The 18,688-nt window shown below is 38.7% G+C and overlaps 2 protein-coding genes across 5 annotated transcripts in view; one reads left to right on the top strand and one right to left on the bottom strand.

Annotated features, from left to right (window-relative positions):
• LOC110454296 (transcription initiation protein SPT3 homolog) overlaps positions 1-4,231 on the bottom strand; it is a 146,875-nt gene extending 142,644 nt beyond the window's left edge. Inside the window, exon 1 of one of the 2 annotated variants that reach the window (XM_021503738.1) lies at positions 4,154-4,231. Coding sequence is in view for 1 of the 2 variants with exons in the window: in XM_021503739.1 (XP_021359414.1) it covers positions 4,154-4,155 (2 nt within the window). In the remaining variant the exon portion in view is untranslated. The remainder of the gene's footprint in view (positions 1-4,153) is intronic. The other variant, XM_021503739.1, reaches the window with a different exon arrangement.
• LOC110454294 (runt-related transcription factor 1-like) overlaps positions 1-18,688 on the top strand; it is a 95,187-nt gene that overhangs the window by 70,170 nt on the left and 6,329 nt on the right. The window contains exons 2-3 of one of the 3 annotated variants that reach the window (XM_021503737.1): positions 8,130-8,477; positions 12,668-12,781. In XM_021503737.1, the coding sequence (XP_021359412.1) occupies positions 8,171-8,477; positions 12,668-12,781 (421 nt within the window). In that variant the 5' untranslated portion in view covers positions 8,130-8,170. Of the gene's footprint in view, positions 1-8,013; positions 8,478-12,667; positions 12,782-18,688 lie in introns of those variants that run through there. The other 2 variants (XM_021503735.1, XM_021503736.1) reach the window with 2 other exon arrangements.

Genomic DNA, 18,688 nt, shown 5'->3' with positions numbered 1-18,688 from the left:
CTGGCCCTCACCTACTCTGGCTGGAGACTCAGCCTTACCAGTGTACCCCTGGCCCTCACCCACTCTGGCTGGAGACTACTCAGGGACTCAGCCTCACCAGTGTATCCCTGGCCCTCAACTACTCAGGGACTCAGTCTCACCAGTGTACCCCTGGCCCTCAACTACTCAGGGACTCAGCCTCACCAGTGTATCCCTGGCCCTTACCTACTCAGGGACTCAGCCTCACCAGTGTATCCCTGGCCCTCACCTACTCAGGGACTCAGTCTCACCAGTGCACTCGGCCTCACCAGTGTCACTAGTAATAACCTAGTGTAATTATAGCTATTATGATGCACAATTTTTCAACTTTTGTTTAATCTGGACCTGATCCAATTAATATGAATCATTCACACAACATTTAAAATAAATTGGACATTTGACAAGAGAACACATGTTTAAGAAATATTTATCAAATTGTCTGCAGGCTTCTATCAGGCATGTTCAGACGTATGTGTCTTAACAAATGTTAGTTTCAAACATAATGGTCCTATTAACAGGTTTTATTTTTATTTTATTCAAAATATACATGTATATGCATCTAAATGCTAATCTAGTGATTATTCTGTTCTTTCAAGTTCTTGTATTTTATAGTTCAAATGCTCAGGACAAGTAAGCTTTTTAAAGTTCTGTGACATTTTAATCCCTGTCTCACAGATTACTTTGTGACCTTGTAGAACACATCGAGAACATGAATACACAGAGCAACAGTTCTCAAAGGATTGGCCTTGTAGGGGAATGTTTGTTAGATTCATTTGTATTTTTCCAGCCAAGAGTTTTTTTCTGGGATCTCACACAGAACAATCTGGTAAAACAAACATAAAATGAAAGTTTAATAGTGACAACAATATGGCTGACATTACACAGTGGTGTGGGGTGTGACAAGGATATGGCCGACTTTACACAGTGGTGTAGACTGTGACAAGGACATGGCTGACTTTACACAGTACTAGTGGTGTAAGCTGTGACAGGGATATGGTTGACTTTACAGTGGTGTAGGCTGTGACAAGGACATGCATGGCTGACTTTACACAGTGGTGTGGGGTGTGACAAGAATATGGCTGACTTTACACAGTGGTGTAGGCTGTGACAAGGATATGGTTGACTTTACAGTGGTGTAGGCTGTGACAAGGACATGCATGGCTGACTTTACACAGTGATGTAGGCAGTGACAAGGACATGGCTGACTTTACACAGTGGTGTAGGCTGTGACAAGGATATGGTTGACTTTACAGTGGTGTAGGCTGTGACAAGGACATGCATGGCTGACTTTACACAGTGATGTAGGCAGTGACAAGGGCATGGCTGACTTTATACAGTGGTGTAAGCTGTGACAAGGATATGGCTGACTTTACACAGTGGTGTGGGGTGTGACTAGGATATGGTAGACTTTACAAAGTGGTATTGTATGGGACAAGGATATGGATGACTTTACACAGTGATGTTCATGTAGAAACAAGTCTGTTCAGTAGAGGTATAGCTAGTGTTTACTATGAGCTCTGGTAGAAGTGATAAACCTGAAATATGATCACTTTTTTAGATCACTATTGAAGCTCAGATGACTATTGAAGCTGAGATCAGCTATTCCATCACATGCACCAGCACTGGCAGCAGATAAAGGTCTGATCCTAAATGGGAGTGGTCTAATTTAATTGGTGAGATAAAATTAACAAGATGTTGAATTTGTTTATGATAAAAATAAAAATACGACACACATACCAACACACAGGCTTGAGAACGATCCTCACAAAAATGCAAACCTTGACCGAAATTATAGAGGTATTACCACAGATATCAGAGTTGACCACAAATGACCACTAAGATGTGGGTGGGCATACTTCTGACCATCCGCCATTCAAGTGGTAACAGCCCTGTCAAATATTTGTATCAATTACAACAAATTCCTCACTGAGTAAGTACATGTATCTGGGACAGATGACCACACAGTTAAGCCTGAATGATGACCGGTGTCCGGTTTGGTATCTACATCAGTCTATAAGTAAGAGGTAGATTCTCCAGTGAATGTCATTTTGACCACAAGTATTTCTTCTGGGCATTGACTAGATCTAAATAAACTATGATAGCTTGTTTACACTTACAGGTGTTTCTGCAAAATGGAGAGCTGCATGTTCAACTTGAGTTGTATCAGTACTACAATAACTTAGTGGGATATACTGGAACACCCTCCAAACCTATTCAATGTATATATCTAGATCGTAACTCTTCACACTGGCCTCCATCTCTGGAATAAGTCATTCTGGGGAAAAAAATAAAACTAATAATTTTGATTATCAGTACTTTTTTTTGTGTTATATAAGTATTAAGTATTCCCAATAATAATGCCATACACGAAGAGCAGGAGATAATGAATACAGTTAGATACACATCCTGCCATATTTAAGAAAGATGGGTCATAGAAAGTTATAATATAGCAGCCCGCACAATTTCTCCAAGACTTTATTGCAGTCCCCTCCATACGTCCATGTAAGCGCAACATGCAACTTTAGTTGAATGGTAGATAAATGGATTGTTGTACAAATGTTCACAATTTTATTAACAACACATGAAATGATTTAGATTAAAACGAGTCACCAACTCTTACCTCATATATTTGAAATGTTGATGAGCACAGAACATTGTTCTTGGCACAAAACCCAACCATGAAGTTTATGCACAAAGATTATCTGGCACATATAAAATCTATAAGCTGTCTAAAAGAAATATCCTACATCCAATATTGGACTGGGTGCTGTCATCAATAACAAAGTCCTGGAGGTCATGATCAGGGATATTTATTACTGCCATCCCTATACCAGCAGTTACATAGTTACCAGACTTTTAAAAAATAACTAAAGAAATTTATTTCATAGTGAAAAAGATAATTTTAAAAGTTTGGCAAAAAAGAAATTACAGGAAGTTGGTATTGAATGAAAAAACAGACCTAAGCTTAGCAACTTAGTTGAATAACGAAGAGTAGACATCAATCTCTTTTAAATAAAAAAGCCTTATTCAAAGCAAAATCCTCATTGTGATTATGATTGATCTATACATAATGTAATCATTTTGCAATAAGCATATTTATTTTAAATGTGCTACTGTACATGTCATTTGATCACATCTCAAAACTTCACTGTGGATTGGCTACTCGATTCCACAGAGTTGAAGGAATATTTCATGCACATAGTTATATCATCGTTACCAACTTTGGAAATCACAACACCAAAATTTCAGGTACATTAAGGAGGAACATTAAGGCACATGGGCCATCTGCAAATTTACAAAATTAGAAAATCTAACACAAATTCAGAAATAAAGTGTTTATATTAACAGCTTCACAGTCATATAAATGATATATTTCACACAAAATGCACAGCAACCGACAACAATACAGGAGGTACAACATAACTGATAAATGTGTTATCAGATGGACCTAGGACACTTGACATCTAATTAAAACCAATGGTACAGGATATTGCATAATTGATCACATCTTTCTTTCTGGTGTTGTGATTCTGTTAAATAAGATTTAGACATTAAACATTAATTAAAATCTAAATTGAAGAAACCACTGGAAAATTGAAATCATTTCACTGTGCAGCACAGCTGTTCATGATTAGTCCCCCTCCCGTGCCCATGACTCAGCTTCTTCCTTTATTACTAGAGAAGACAAACTTATTCTCACTTTCAATATTTAGGAAATAATAATCTGAACCCCCTAAAAGACATTACGCGAGTGAACCGTGGTTATTTGTACATCACACCCTTTATTTTGTTTAGATTCTGGGTTTATAAGTCATGGTCATTGTTACCTTATAATATAGGGTAAATGGAATGCGGAATGGGGGCAGGTTACGTCCGAAGTATGAATCACAAGGGCCTTCGTCCTAATTCACCTAAGTCACCAAACGCCCACGTAAATCAAACGGGGTCAAGTCACGGTCGGTTGGCTTGATATTTATTTGGGAGTCGTGTTATTGTCGGAACACGTGTGTTTCGGTCGGCCAATACAACTTGTCAGTGAAATAAGATTAAGCTAGCATTGTCCAGATATAACACAGACGGTTTTAAACATTTGATTTGTGTGATGTTATCCTGTAATAATCTAAAGTCTACATACATGTGATGATTTCTCTGTCCCTCCTATATCAACGTAACTTTGCCTTTGCCTTTTCCGTCGCACTACTTTCTAAAGGGCATGCGCAGATGATACCTTACAATTTGCACTTCCGTGTAAACCTACTTTCAGTTTACGGTGATTCACATACAACTATACACCACGTGTGTACGTAGAGGTGTGTATATATAAAGAAAACGTCCTCAATGACTTTTAAACCCGAACTTTGCGGTTACGTACAAACCACAAACACCGAGGACGTTAAAGAACAAAATACTAAATCGGTTAAGTACGATTTATGCAAGGTCGTCTCATCATTATAACTAAACAGTCTACTGTAGGTTCGGTATTAGCAGTCTTAATTCCCGTATTGAAACGCTGATCGCCTTAAACGCTATTTATGGAAGAAAAAAATGTTGACAAATGCGGTTTTCTGCATTTTAAGTACTATTTCACTTATCTGAACTTCATATGACACGATTTCTGTTCTAGCGTTAGATTTACATGAATGTGGATAAATTAAGCAGCTCAAGATCTGTCTTATTCTTGATTTAATTTGTAAATGTATCGCATGTACATGTTCTTTATTTATTTCTACTAAAAACAAATGTAACGAAGTGAAAATTAACGTAACATTTTAAAACAAAACGGGCAACAATCAGCAAAAAGTTTGGATCATTTTTAGTTCGAGCCAATCAAAGTGTTCTTGCCATCAAAATACATATTATGCAGGATATTTTTTTCCATTTTCCCACATTACTGGAGGATACAGAGTGAATTTTGGAGCATACTAATTTAATATGATGATGATGATGATGATGATGATGATGATAATCATTTTGTCAAAATTTTAAAGGTTTTTAGAAGGATCAGCAGCTAGTCGTTATTGATCAAACGTTTAACTGTGCGACCGGCCAGTGAGCGAGCCGAGGCGACTCCCTACGGGTATTACATTATACATGATCTGCATGGGTTTTGTAAGATGTCAAATTTTGATCATATTATATACCAAATTCTCATTTAAAGCGATGAATAATAAAAAGGTTATTCGAATTAACAATGATTTACAATGATTGACATGCCATACACAAAATTAGTCATGTACGTACAATCCGATCAACGAGTTAGTAGTATCAGTGTGTTTGGGGAGGAGGTGATATAGGGTTGTTCAGTGTTGGGTTGGGTCGGGAATGGTGGAGGAACGTGGGAGGGGGTTAGTTAGTGGAAGAGCGTGTAGAAGTGTAAAGAAAATCTTACAGACATTTAGTCGTGTTAATGGGAACAATGATTCGTGTGCATATGATACAGGTAGAAATCGACGCTACTCATAGATAACTTTTATTTGGTTAAAATCTATGAAATATATTTCGAATAAACATTAAATCAAATTCTTGTACACGTATACATGTGTATGGACTACATTAGTCAAGACAGTTGTAGTGACGTCAGATAAACGGATTTTTTCGCAATCTCACTGCAAAACGACAGACGCTTATGTGTTCTGTGAACCCACATCCGCAAAAGGACGTAATTTAGCGTCATTCCTTTTACTTCATTTTGTCAAATACATATTATTTCTACCTTTTTTATTTGATAAAATCCAACAGGATTCACAGTATAATGTTGCGTAATCTCCACTATAACATACACACTTATATATAGCATTAACTTGATAAAAAATATAGCATACACACAATTCACGGTCGTGTCTGTAACCATGTTTATTATAGTATGAATACGAGTAAAGATGTTTCAGTATTTATTACAGGTCTTCTCCGAGAAAATGAATTACGTGCAATGGTAGATAACAGGATTCAAGATTTGTTTAACAGAAGAACACTATATAAATGAATACAATACCCGCCATAAGAATTAAAATCGGTAGATTATTACCAAAAAAACTAATAGTTATATCTAAGTCGAACGATACAATGTACACCAGCGTGTAAAGTGAGGACAACTGGTGAAAAACGGTCAGTAATACCTGTATGCGGATAAATTAAGATAAAAGGTTAATTTTATAATAATGGTATGAGGGATGAATTAAGACAAAAAGTATTTTTTATAATAATTGTATGAAGGCTAAATTAAGATAAAATGTTTATAGTAATTGTATGAAGGATACAATAAGATAAGCTATTAGTTATGTTATAACTGTTTTGGACGAATTGAGATAAACTGTCTTTTTTCAATATTTGTAGGATGACAACGGGTGATGATCGGTCAGTTTTGTAAAATCTGTAAGAGGATTAGCCGAGATTAACATTAGTTGATGGTACGAACTGGACAAAACTCGGTATCTGTTTCCGAAGTCTTAACATTCAAAATAAATTATTCATTTTAACACAAGAGAAAGAAATCAGCACAGTTCTCAAACAAAAGTGTTATATAAATGTGATAGTATCAAACGATCCTACAATAAGTGAATCAAGTTGAGTTTATTGAAGCTATCTTGTCGTTATAAACTTTATAGGATTTGAATGATAAATTACATCTATAAAACCTTGACGTGTCATCTAAAATTCAAAAAATAATTCAATCCTTTTCTTGATTGATTAAAAGGTTTCTACACTAAAGTTTGCCCCCGGCACAGAATACTGCACATGGCATACCTCAAGTATGCCAAAGACCCTAGTGCAGTTACCCAGTCTTGGTTACTGTACACTAGTCTTTGACCCAGGTCTGATGAAGCGTACTGTATATATAGGATTGTACAGGAGTTTACATTCTATATAAGATTGATAAAACGATTTTATTTATTCTCTTTCTCTCTGATGACATTCCGAGGAGCTAAACTGAAAATAAAATATAATTAGTTTCATACTCCATATGAAATGAAAGCACTATCACAATCATTCATATTACTAATATTGCGAAAAAATAAACCTGTCTATGTCATTCTTGAAGTCTAAAATTCCGTGATATTTGCCGTATAATCTAGTGATTTCATTGTGACGTCATATTATGATCTGCACTTATGTGATATTTCACTACTCTAAATGTGGATTTGCGTGCGTACCTACTTCGCGCTGAGATATACATGTACAACATGGGTGTGTTCACTGAATACGGACATCGTTTGTAACACCGGTTTATATTTGTTATTTTGTTGTCCGTTCACAACATAAACAAAATAAGTCATTATTGAAATTAAGATAAAAAAATCTCCACAATCATAATATATTCAATTACGGTTCAGTTAATTCTCTTATTGTAAATGAACATATTTAAACAGATGGTTTTATTTTTATATGTATAATAAGAAAAAATACTGAGAGGTAAAACATACCTTTTTATTCAAAAAAGTGTAAATCACTCGTTAAACATGAGTTTTTCATCGCAATGACTACCAAATAATAAAAAATAAATTATACCTCCAAAAACCATAATAATACCAACAAACTCCAGTCTGCCCACTTCTGTATAATATCTGACACGTCTGAACTCTATGAATATCTACCAGGCTTATAACAATCTATCACGCTGTTGTCATCTAGCTTAAAGCTAGCTTACTTCCTTATGTTCAAGTTGCCTTTCTCCCATGCACAGGTAAAGTGCGCAACTGTGTATTAGGTCTTGATTGACAGCTGGAAAAAATCCTCCGCTAAAAACATAGTTCTGATTTTAATCCCACACCATAGAGTGTAATCGGAGTGTCACAGTTATAATAATGATTTAAAATAATGCATTTTAGTTTTCCAGCACTTCTGAGTACAAAACACTTTTAGATTATACACTATTATCCTGATAAAATCTACCGATACACTGGGCGGAGTGATATATCACAACTGTGTGGTATACTGTTGACTCAGCCATGCGAAGGAGTGGCTAATACAACGTTATAGTAAAAACCGCTACATACCGTGTCTCATTCATAAAACCGCAGGGCAAGCGAGCGGTTGGCTTGTATTTACTCTGTAACTGAAAATCTTGTGTTGTGTTTTATTATACCTAACCACATATATGCATTTACCAACAGATCTAAACGGTCTTAGGCCGTTCCCGGATTCGCCTCACAACATGACCGAGGTTGTCCCGGGGGAGCGGACTCTCAGTTCGGTGCTAAGTGACCACCCCGGGGAACTCGTAAGGACCGGAAGTCCGAATCTCGTCTGCTCAGTTTTACCATCCCACTGGCGATCAAACAAGACCCTCCCCGTGGCTTTTAAAGTCGTGTCCCTCGGGGAGGTCAAGGATGGTACAAGAGTGACCATCACTGCTGGGAACGATGAAAATTATTGCCCGGAATTACGGAATAGTACGGCGTATATGAAACATCAAGTGGCCAAATTCAACGACTTACGCTTCGTGGGGAGAAGCGGACGAGGTGAGTGGGTACACATATACTTACGTACGTACGTACGTAGATATACTTGATGAGTAACCCCAAAATCGGAAATTCCAGTTTTCCACTACTGGTGAATCCTGGTAAGGTTAACAACGGTATGTCGAAGGTTGATAACATATGTATTGTAGTGCGTTATACAGTCTTATTGTGTTTGTTAGCTTCTTAATATATTTCATATAAATAATATTACGGGACCTGTTAGTGGACAGGATATAAACACAAGGTAAACTTATTACCATAACCATTTGCGTCATCACAGGAATAATGACAATGTGTTTTTCTTTTAGCGACAATAAATCAAACTTGTGACGGTTTTATATATTTAGTGTTTGTCACATCGTATCTCTGTATATCCGACGTTTTACCTCGTCTCTAACATGCTGTTAGGTCTAACGTACACTGTATATGGGCAAGGTGCGAGTCGAGTCATGAATGAGTCTTATTTGTCATTTAAACTACCCCCGACGTTACAAAGGTATATTGGCATTTGATATGCGAGTGGGCGTTTTTAACAATACGCGAAATAGGTTATGTAGTAGGTATGCCCTTATATGGAAGATAAGTTGTAAGGCTGTATAGGAAAATCAATAGTGGTTGTGGGAATGTAAACAGGTCCATTGATAAAACTTACCTGTGACATTCCACCTTTATCACGCATACTATAATATATACTGCCGGTTAATTGTTTAAACGCGTTTCAATTAGTAGAATAAAAAGGAAATGAATTGCTTGTATAGTCAAATATTATCACAGATCAAAATATTGTATATGTTTTCCTCAATATTCTTTAATAATCTGCCGTGTATTGTTGCTTAAATTTGCAGGGAAATGCTTGTAAATTATGCCAATGTCAGTAATATATAAAAAAAAAAAAATCGCAAGAACCTATACACCTCATTTACAACCGGTCACTTACTGAAAACTCACAATTTCAGGAAAATATTTCATAAACGCTAAAACAATATCTACGGAAAATGCCTGTTACTATTCACAGGACGGTACAGTGTACGATCGACACACCCTTGGGGCAAACAATTTTAATCCACGGTATAATTTGGAAACCAAAAGAATCCTTTCTGTTTGAATACAGTTTTAACGAATACATTACTTCTGACGATGAACAATTGACGATGAAAAAAAGGCATGTAGTATGAGGTGGTGTCTTGATGAAATTCAAATTAGTCAACAAACAACACTGAAACATGTCAATGACACACTTACAGTGCGGTGATACAAGTCCTAATCTCGATATGCATTCCGCAAAAACCACTCGGCCTCTCCGTCTCCTCATGCCTCTTAGCCACATCACACATGGCTCACAATTTTTTAATTAAAAACAAAAAAAAAATTATTTCGAAGTTTTGTTGACGGCGGTTATTGTTTAATACCATGGATTTTCTCTGTTGTAGCAATCACACATTTAAAGTTATAAACAGGTATTATGTGAAACGATATGTTTAAGTACCGATACTTGTTATTGAATGATGCTAATCTTCAGAGAAAATTCTGCATTTCCTACCTATTTTGCTTGATGTTAGTAATAAGACAATTTTAAGAAACAAAGATGTCAAAATTGGACAGTTACATTGTTCATTTCACTAACCGTTCTAATGACGTCGATGTAAAGATAATGAATATTGTAGTTTAAAAAGGATATGGGGAAAAAAATAACAATCAATTTCCTTGATTGACAATGGCTAGAGTTTATCGTGAATAACTAAAAACCAATCAGGAGTCGCTGTTTAACGTTGACATTGTTGTATATGGAATGAGGAAGTTGGATTTGGGAGTTAATTGTAGTGTTAGTAAAAGTGTTTACACAAGCTTTGTGTTACTGATGCTGTTTTCCCTGGGAACACACGTCGTCATTGTCGGGGAGATGTCTGCTTACTTAGACTGTTGTTAACTTTACCGTTACAGGCACTCACGGTAATCAGCCGTCATATTTATTATCCTAGAGAGGATAAATACAGGGCTATCTACCGAACCCTTAATTTACCCCCAAACTTGTATACGATTTCTATCCTGTCGTCACTCCCCCAAGTGTGACTTTGTGGCGCGTAGTCCTGCCCGGGGGGCTGCCACGTTTTCCCCGTGCATTATTCTGAATACCAACTCTTTTGTCATACAAGGCGACAGCATAATCAGACATTGTTACTGTGACAAAAATAATTCGGCGTAGCGGGAGTCATTCTCACTGGGACTGTATCATATGACATGACGTTTGAACAGCGTTAATGATACACTAAGAACCGTAAGAAGTTGGGGCGCGATGCCTCCGACATCGTTAGGGATGCTGGCTTTGTGGGTACAATCTTGGTGGCGGTGACGAACTGTGCCAGCGGTTGACTATAGCCCACGGCAATTCCACAGCGCTACCACACGACAACACCCGGTGTGGCGAGGTAACCGCTGAGGCGTACCGCACCCGCCTAACGACTTACACAACCCGTCACCGATATCACACAGACCCTTACCAAAACCTCAGAATAAGCAAGTTCAAGTTCTACATTTGCTGAAGTTTTATAACTTATGACAATTACAGATAAGACAAAGACACTCACAATACACACTTACACTGACTCGCACACATCATCCTCATCATAAGCATGATGACAATAAGCATTGGACACAAAATTCATCACAAATGGAACAAAACAAGTTACGATAAATGTGAAACAAACTCACAAAACAAGCTCGAAAACAAGAACACAGTCTGTACAAACCGATACAGCTGAATCTCACAAAGACATGACACAAATTGATAAACAAACATGGGAATTATGAAAATGATAGCCTTTACGTTGTAATAAAGTCAACACACACAAAATAAAACGGTTTTTAAACTATGAATATATTTAAATAACAGCAATAATTTCAAACTACTCAAAACGTTTGGAGGTTAGTAAGTATGTCACGAGCGTATAACATGTGCCAGCACTTGTCGTCATCAATGTTTTAGGCGCCTTTATTTGTTTCTGCAATGAATGATTGGGAGCAGCTCTCGCGTGCTAATTAACACTATAAAGGTTAAAATATTTGGCCGATTACGGATGCCCTTAAATCTCTCGTCAGAATTGTTTTTATTTTACCAAGAACTTGGGAAGAGCAAAGCGTGGCCTCTGATGCAATCCATTTTGTGGGGCGATTATTTGATTTCAGATGTCACCCCTGGAAGGATGGATGAGTGCGAGGTTTCAATATGGTGGTAAAATGGAGGGATGGGAATGGGAGGGGGTTGATACGGCGGCAAATCGAGAAAGAGCGGTGAGGGAGACTGGAGATGGTGGTAATCCAACACAAGGTGTCTCCTAAACAATGCAATTACCGAGAAAAATGGACTGTCGGTTTAGCCATTCATTGTCTCAGCGTGAAGGTTAGCCCAGATTTAAAACTCAGTCCATTCCGACAAATTGGCCTTTTACCATATATGGGCATTACGACGTGTTAATGTCGCTAACATCCCGACCCGTGTCGCGGCATGGAGTGCCAGACAAACGCATTAGCCCGTCACAAAGAAATATGGTTTCATATTCACGCGCACTGCATGCACAAAAAAATGACACAACTAGTTTATTGCAGTCGGGATAGGGCAAATTATACGAAGATGAAATTGTAATTCTGCTCACTCAAGTGAGGGTCAGTGCAGTCGAAATAGTTGATCTGAATAAATTGGCAGTAAAATGTAATGTATGCTGTGGACCAATGCTCTACATGGTATTGGTATACCCTTACAAATTACTGCTGGGACTGTATATAATTACCACGTATATATCAGTATAATAATTGTTGAAGATATTGTCAGCACGCGGATTACATATAACAATATAATAATTGTTGAAGATATTGTCAACACGCGGATTACATATATAATTACCACGAATAAACCAATATAACAATATAATAATTGTGGAAAATATTGTCAGCACGCGGATTACATATATAATTACCAAGTATATACCAATATAACAATATAATAATTGTGGAAGATATTGTCAGCACGCGGATTATAATCCTGGTAACAGTTTCGTCGATGTAATGCGAACTAATATAAACAAAAAAACTGCCATTGTTTAAAATAATAAATTCCATTGAAGTTTTATCTGTTTTTATCTACCACCTATATGTCTTGTTTCCGTTATGTAACCTTTGTTCTTTGTTTTGACTAGGAAAGAGTTTCTGCTTGACAATCACAGTCTGCACACACCCTCCCCAGGTGGCGCTCTACCAAAAAGCCATCAAGGTCACCGTTGATGGACCACGTGACCCAAGAAGCAAAATAAGTAAGTATTAACATAATATTCAAATTTGACGTTAGTGCGATCATAATATTTACAAAATAACACCGTTTAAAAACGTTCTTCTCACACCCAAACAACAACAACAACCCCACACACACACCAAACCCAACCACCACCACCACACCCCTTTTCCTTCCCCAACCCCCACCCTACCCTCCCCACACCCAACCCCCACCATACCCCCCCCACACCCAACTCCCACCATACCCTCCCCACACCCAACCACCACCATACCCTCCCCACACCCAACCACCACCCTCCCCACACCCAACCACCACCATACCCTCCCCACACCCAACCCCCACCATACCCTCCCCACACCCAACTCCCACCATACCCTCCCCACACCCAACCACCACCACAACATCCTCACTCCACTCTACCCCCTTTCCTTCCCATTGGTAACAGGATCATTAAGAGAACCGGGTCTACAAAAAGTTGCTGATCTGTGGTCTCCTCCTTGTCTTCCTCACAGGAACCACTAGCTATTGTGTCATCCAGACCTCCCCATAACGTAGAACACTGTCGTCCTCAGGACCAAAGTGATTGTAATGCTTGTGGCATTATTTTTGAAACCACATTAAGTGTTTAACCCAGCGAATGCTATTACCAACACTGAAGCTAGAAAAACGGTTCGGATCAAAACCGCTTTGTCTATTGGGTCATACAGGTTTGCGCGACATCTGTTTGCTGACGTATCGAAACATGTTCTTGTCATTAAAAGTCTCAAGAGAAGAGCTGACCAGCATTTAGTTCAAACTGCATGTATTTTCTAGCAATTCTGTTGTTTTATGAAAAATATTTCGTAGTGGGATACACGAGTACAGAGCACAATCACATAGAAAAATATGCACACAATATCTGATAGCTTAGAGATAATAACGATAGGTATCAATACAAGCTGAATTAAGTCTAACTCACACGTATATTCCAATAATAGCATTTTTGAGATCAGGCTGACCAGTGTTCGATGCTTGTAGAAATCGGTTTAAGTGCGCTCGTTTAAGCAGGCTATGGAAGTCGACACTAAGCATATGGACTAGGAAACAATATAATGCAGTTTCGATCGCACACTTTAGAAAAATGGGACAATCACATGAATCTTTTGGCTATTGACTCATTTAGCTCGTTAGTGTGATTAGCATGTGTTACATGTTAAAAACTATGAAATCCATTAATTTGGAAACCCTACCCCCATCGTCGCCATAAAATCGGCTCCTATCGGTGTTTTGGCGAGAGGTGAATTGTAAAACGTTTCTGGTGCCATCAAATGGCGAGAAGGGTCTTCTTTCATTACGGGGGTTACTGGTTCAGCTCCTTTGTTACCAATTTGAACAGCGTTTTGTAATTGCCTGGGGTATCAGCAGTACTCGGGGCGAGATGAGGGGCCGACCGTCATTAGTAGTCCGTGTCACAGTTCGCACAGACTCGGACACTTTCTCAAGCAGCTCCAAACCATTACCATGACAAAGAAGACATCGATAACAGGCGCTTCTTTTGTTACGTAACGTAAGCTGGTTCCTCCCCACTCCCCTTACCGGTCTACGCTCAGCTTCTCCAACATCTGCCCGCACTGCAGGGACCGAACCTACTCGGAATAACTGCTCCCTAAAAATCAACACCGTATACTTCATTAAAATATTAGGTTTCGATTTAAATAGTCACACGACACGATGCATGCATTTCTTTGTAAATATAAATCAATGTTGGTATTCTGTAAGATGCCATTGCAGAAGGAGTCCTTGTGATGGAGTGTTTGTGTTGTTGGGATGGCTGTGAAGATGTAATGTATCGTTAACCTGTTCAGAACGTAAAATCCTCCTCAGTCGTACTGTTATTGCTGGTGAAAGTGACGACGATACTTACGAGTGTACTGATACCACGGAATAATGAGCTGTTTACGAGCTTAATTCCGACTGTTTTCGACTATCATAACACGCAATCGATTTGAAAACATTCACAGGTCATAAACAGTTTTAATATTTATTGGGTGATCTTACACAGATCGGCCAGATTGTGTTTTCTTCCCGCACGTGTCATTTTGAAAATTAGTAAAATACACATTTTTGTACCGGCCGATATATTTATAGGTACACGTGCGTGTCATGTACCTCCTCCACAACACCTACTTACGTACAAGCTCATCAGGTACGCACAAACATATCCGTAATAAAAAAAAATCCTCCGATGTACAACGCTTAATCGATGTCAGCGGTGGGGGAAACTTCCGTGAGAGTAAATTAACATTCTCCTATGTGCCAGTTATTAATAATCAAAAACAGTTTGATGTAAAAACTTGCCCAATTAATTTGTAGTATTTTTTTGGGATAAAGTATTTAAGTACAATTATTGGGTAGATGAGGAGGGATAGTGACATCTACTACACCCTAGCCAGGATTACCTTGGTTGGAGCGCTGAACACGGCGACACTACATGTGTTGTGTGATTGTCATACATGTGCTTTTGTCAAAACTTTGTGACGCAGAATAGGAAATACCAGATTTGGTCATGGTGTGGACTCACTTCCTCCGGGGGAGCGTGTAGAACCCCCATACTGTAAACCATCGACAGCTTTATCGCTAATACACGTGATTTACGACATATTACCACTGTTTAAAACGCCATACATGAGTCAACAAAGTGTGAAGGCTATTACCTACATAAACGTTGTACTTTTACATTCTTACTGTACCAACGAATGTACGTAATGTAATTGGAATAAATTTATGTTTTAATATTTGTGTAGATACACTAAACAAGCAGATTATATTTTCTCGTCACGCTAACTTAATCCTAGACGAATTCCTTACGTGCCTAGCATAACACTGTACAACCTGCTAAACACCACGTGACATTTTACCACATAACATTATAATGCTATAGCCAGTGTTTATTTTTTTCTATTATTGTTAACACTTGTCGTTCATTATCATTCTCGCATGATATAAAATTACGTCTGGCTGGTGTAAGAAATGTTCAGGGCCTGCACGGTATTACGTAAAACAAAGGACACGCATTAATATTGGCCTGCACGGTATTACGTAAAACCACGGAATTAGATTATCTAAGTCCGTGGTAAAACAAAGGACATGCATTAAAATAACGTGGTTACTTTCCAAGATAAGAGTACCATATAGTTTTCATTGACTGACAAGTAGGACCCCTGTTACCTACAGAAAAAATCGCCCCCTGTTATAGATAAAAGCTATATAAAGAGAAACCGTGCCCCTGTGATTAAGTTAACTGCAATAAGACGTATCACCACTGAGCTAGTTTGATAACAAACTAAATGTATTAGATCTGATAAGCATTTTACTCCTGATTCTAACCTGCACTTTCCGGGGACTTAATTGATGGTTAGGAAACGTAATATACAATGCATTGGGATTTGAGTAAAATAGGAGAGTGTGATATGGACAGATAATCTATCTGGTTACGACACGACATGGTGTGGGTGGGGACGACTAGGTATTTAGGGAGTGTGCCAGGATTACATGTATATAGAGGAGTGTAAAGGTAGATAGGACATCGGAGTAGGACATCGGATCGTAAACACCTCACCTGGATTGACGTGACGTTATTGTTTGACAAAAAGAGGTTATAGAAACAACACCTTGACGATCTGTTAGACTACCTGTAGAGGATGGAGATGAAGGAGTGACGTCACGCGTGTTTTGAACGTGATGTTGTACCTGTAGAATACCTGTAAATACTACACTGATTACGTAACGATGCATTATTGAAGCGACGGTATCGCCATAATACTTTTTTTTAAACTTTGTTTGTGTTTGATTTGATGTGAGAATTCGTCAAATTGGGAACATTAATAGTTGAGAATAGGAGGGGCGAACACATAATAGCTAGAATTTTTCTATAGGTGGGGCAAAAAGAGCGTCGGAGGCATGTAACTCATAGAACGACTCGTTCTAAAGCGCAGTCCATATAATGTATACTTTATTATGTGTAAACTGTATGGTTTTGTAAAGTGTGCCAACTTAGCGGATCGGAAGTGGCGGATAAGACTTCTAGTAACTACCAGTTTAGTGGCCGCATTTCTGGTCATGGTGTGGTGGACAGGAATGTACGCGAGGTCAAGGTCAGGGAGACACAGTAAACATATTTAACTTAACAGTCTGGCAAATAAAATTTAATAATTCCAGTCCATAGAAATAAATTGTCAAAATAGTTGTGTTGCATATGGACTAGGACTGCTACCACTCAGTCCGGATTTACTGATGTCGTGTATACCACTCAGTCCGGATTTATTGATGTCGTGTATACCACTCAGTCCGGATTTACTGATGTCGTGTATACCACTCCCTCGATATGTATATATACCGAAATATAGTTCTTTAACACTTCCTTACCCACACATCATGAAAATATACACTTACTTTATAACTTCTCCATCGACGTATAAAATACTGAAATTTACAGAGTGCCTGGATACCGCTGTCACTCGACCTTCAGATACTGACATGTGAAGGGAGGATTGTACAATTTTAGCACTCCTCATCCGCACATTAAAACGGGCTGGTGACGGGGTACTGTATGGTGACGGGGTACTGTATGGGTACAGTAAATCTGGCTCCACCGTTTACACACGGCCGAAATGTATAGTATTGGTCAGCTACGAAAAGCCCAGCCACAAACTAGACGTCACTATGTGGCCAATCTTAGGTGTGGTCAGTGTGTACATGTGGCCAAAATCTATTTAGGGTTGTCTCGGAGGATGTGTGTGGTCAGTGTGGCCAGGGACAGTATACTTCATTATACGTCCCTGGTGTGGCAGAGACAACGAAATATGGAGGGTGTCTTGACTAGCATGTGGCTGTACGGGAGGGACCAGCACGTGGCTGTACGGGAGTGGTCAGCACGTGGCTGTACGGGAGAGGCCAGCACGTGGGTGTATGAGAGGAGTCAGTCCGTAGTTGAGGCAGAGGACCTAAAGCTGACGAGGACCTGCCCGCTGTGTTTAGTGTGGAGGGAGTACTCTTGGGAATTATTTGGCAGGGAATGGTTGTGCTATTCGTTATGTGTATTCGATCTTCAATATCTGTCAGACTGTTTATTGAACTCTCGTTATGGAAAGAGTCCGATATACAAAAAAGTTCAAAGACATGTACATACTAATGAAGCATGAGTATCGCCGGAAGCCGTGAGCTCCCGGAAGTAGAATGATTTACATCAATCTGCGCTTGAGGCGATTACTTGTAGATGTTAATTTGTGTGTGAAGATACCTTGTCACACATTATAGTCTTTGGTGTGCGTGCACGTGCTACTAGTATCTATCGCAGAAAGTAATATTTTGACAGAACACGAGTCGACTGTTGACCTTCTTGCATGGCCACACAACCCACTTGTCAAAATATCCATTAGATTATAACAAGTGTTCATAAAAAAAATCCCATTGTCATATATGGTGAGGAGAGAATCCTGCTTCATTGCCTTTGTCCATCACTTCTAGCCAACTGCTGACTAGGATGTTACACACCGGGCCATTATCAGCAATCATTACCCTGTTTGTTGTATGGTCCGTGCGAAAAGCACCGTGCACAAATTCTACCTGTCAGACACGCATACACATGTACGTGTTTACCTGTATTTATAGTGACGTCACGGCAGATGTCTGGTCCGGGTTTGTAAGATCTATCATGTCTTGTCAACGAACGTACATTAATCAGTCGATGCATGCGACTCCCCCTCCCTCATCCCCCTATTTCTTTTATGCAATTTCAAAACCATATTAATCATACGAATTTGAACAAAATAAAAAAATCTTTCTTTGCATTAGGCTCTTATTCTACAGACTGATGAGTTGTCTAAAATCTTTGTAAAACGGGATACAACATTGGTGAACTCCCTACCAAGTCTCAAATCATAGACCC

The sequence above is a fragment of the Mizuhopecten yessoensis genome, unplaced genomic scaffold, assembly GCF_002113885.1.
Source record: "Mizuhopecten yessoensis strain PY_sf001 unplaced genomic scaffold, ASM211388v2 scaffold7763, whole genome shotgun sequence".
NCBI classification, from domain to species: Eukaryota; Metazoa; Mollusca; class Bivalvia; order Pectinida; family Pectinidae; genus Mizuhopecten; species Mizuhopecten yessoensis.
The sequence above is the reverse complement of the archived record's forward strand: the minus strand, read 5'-3'. Positions and strand labels throughout refer to the sequence as shown.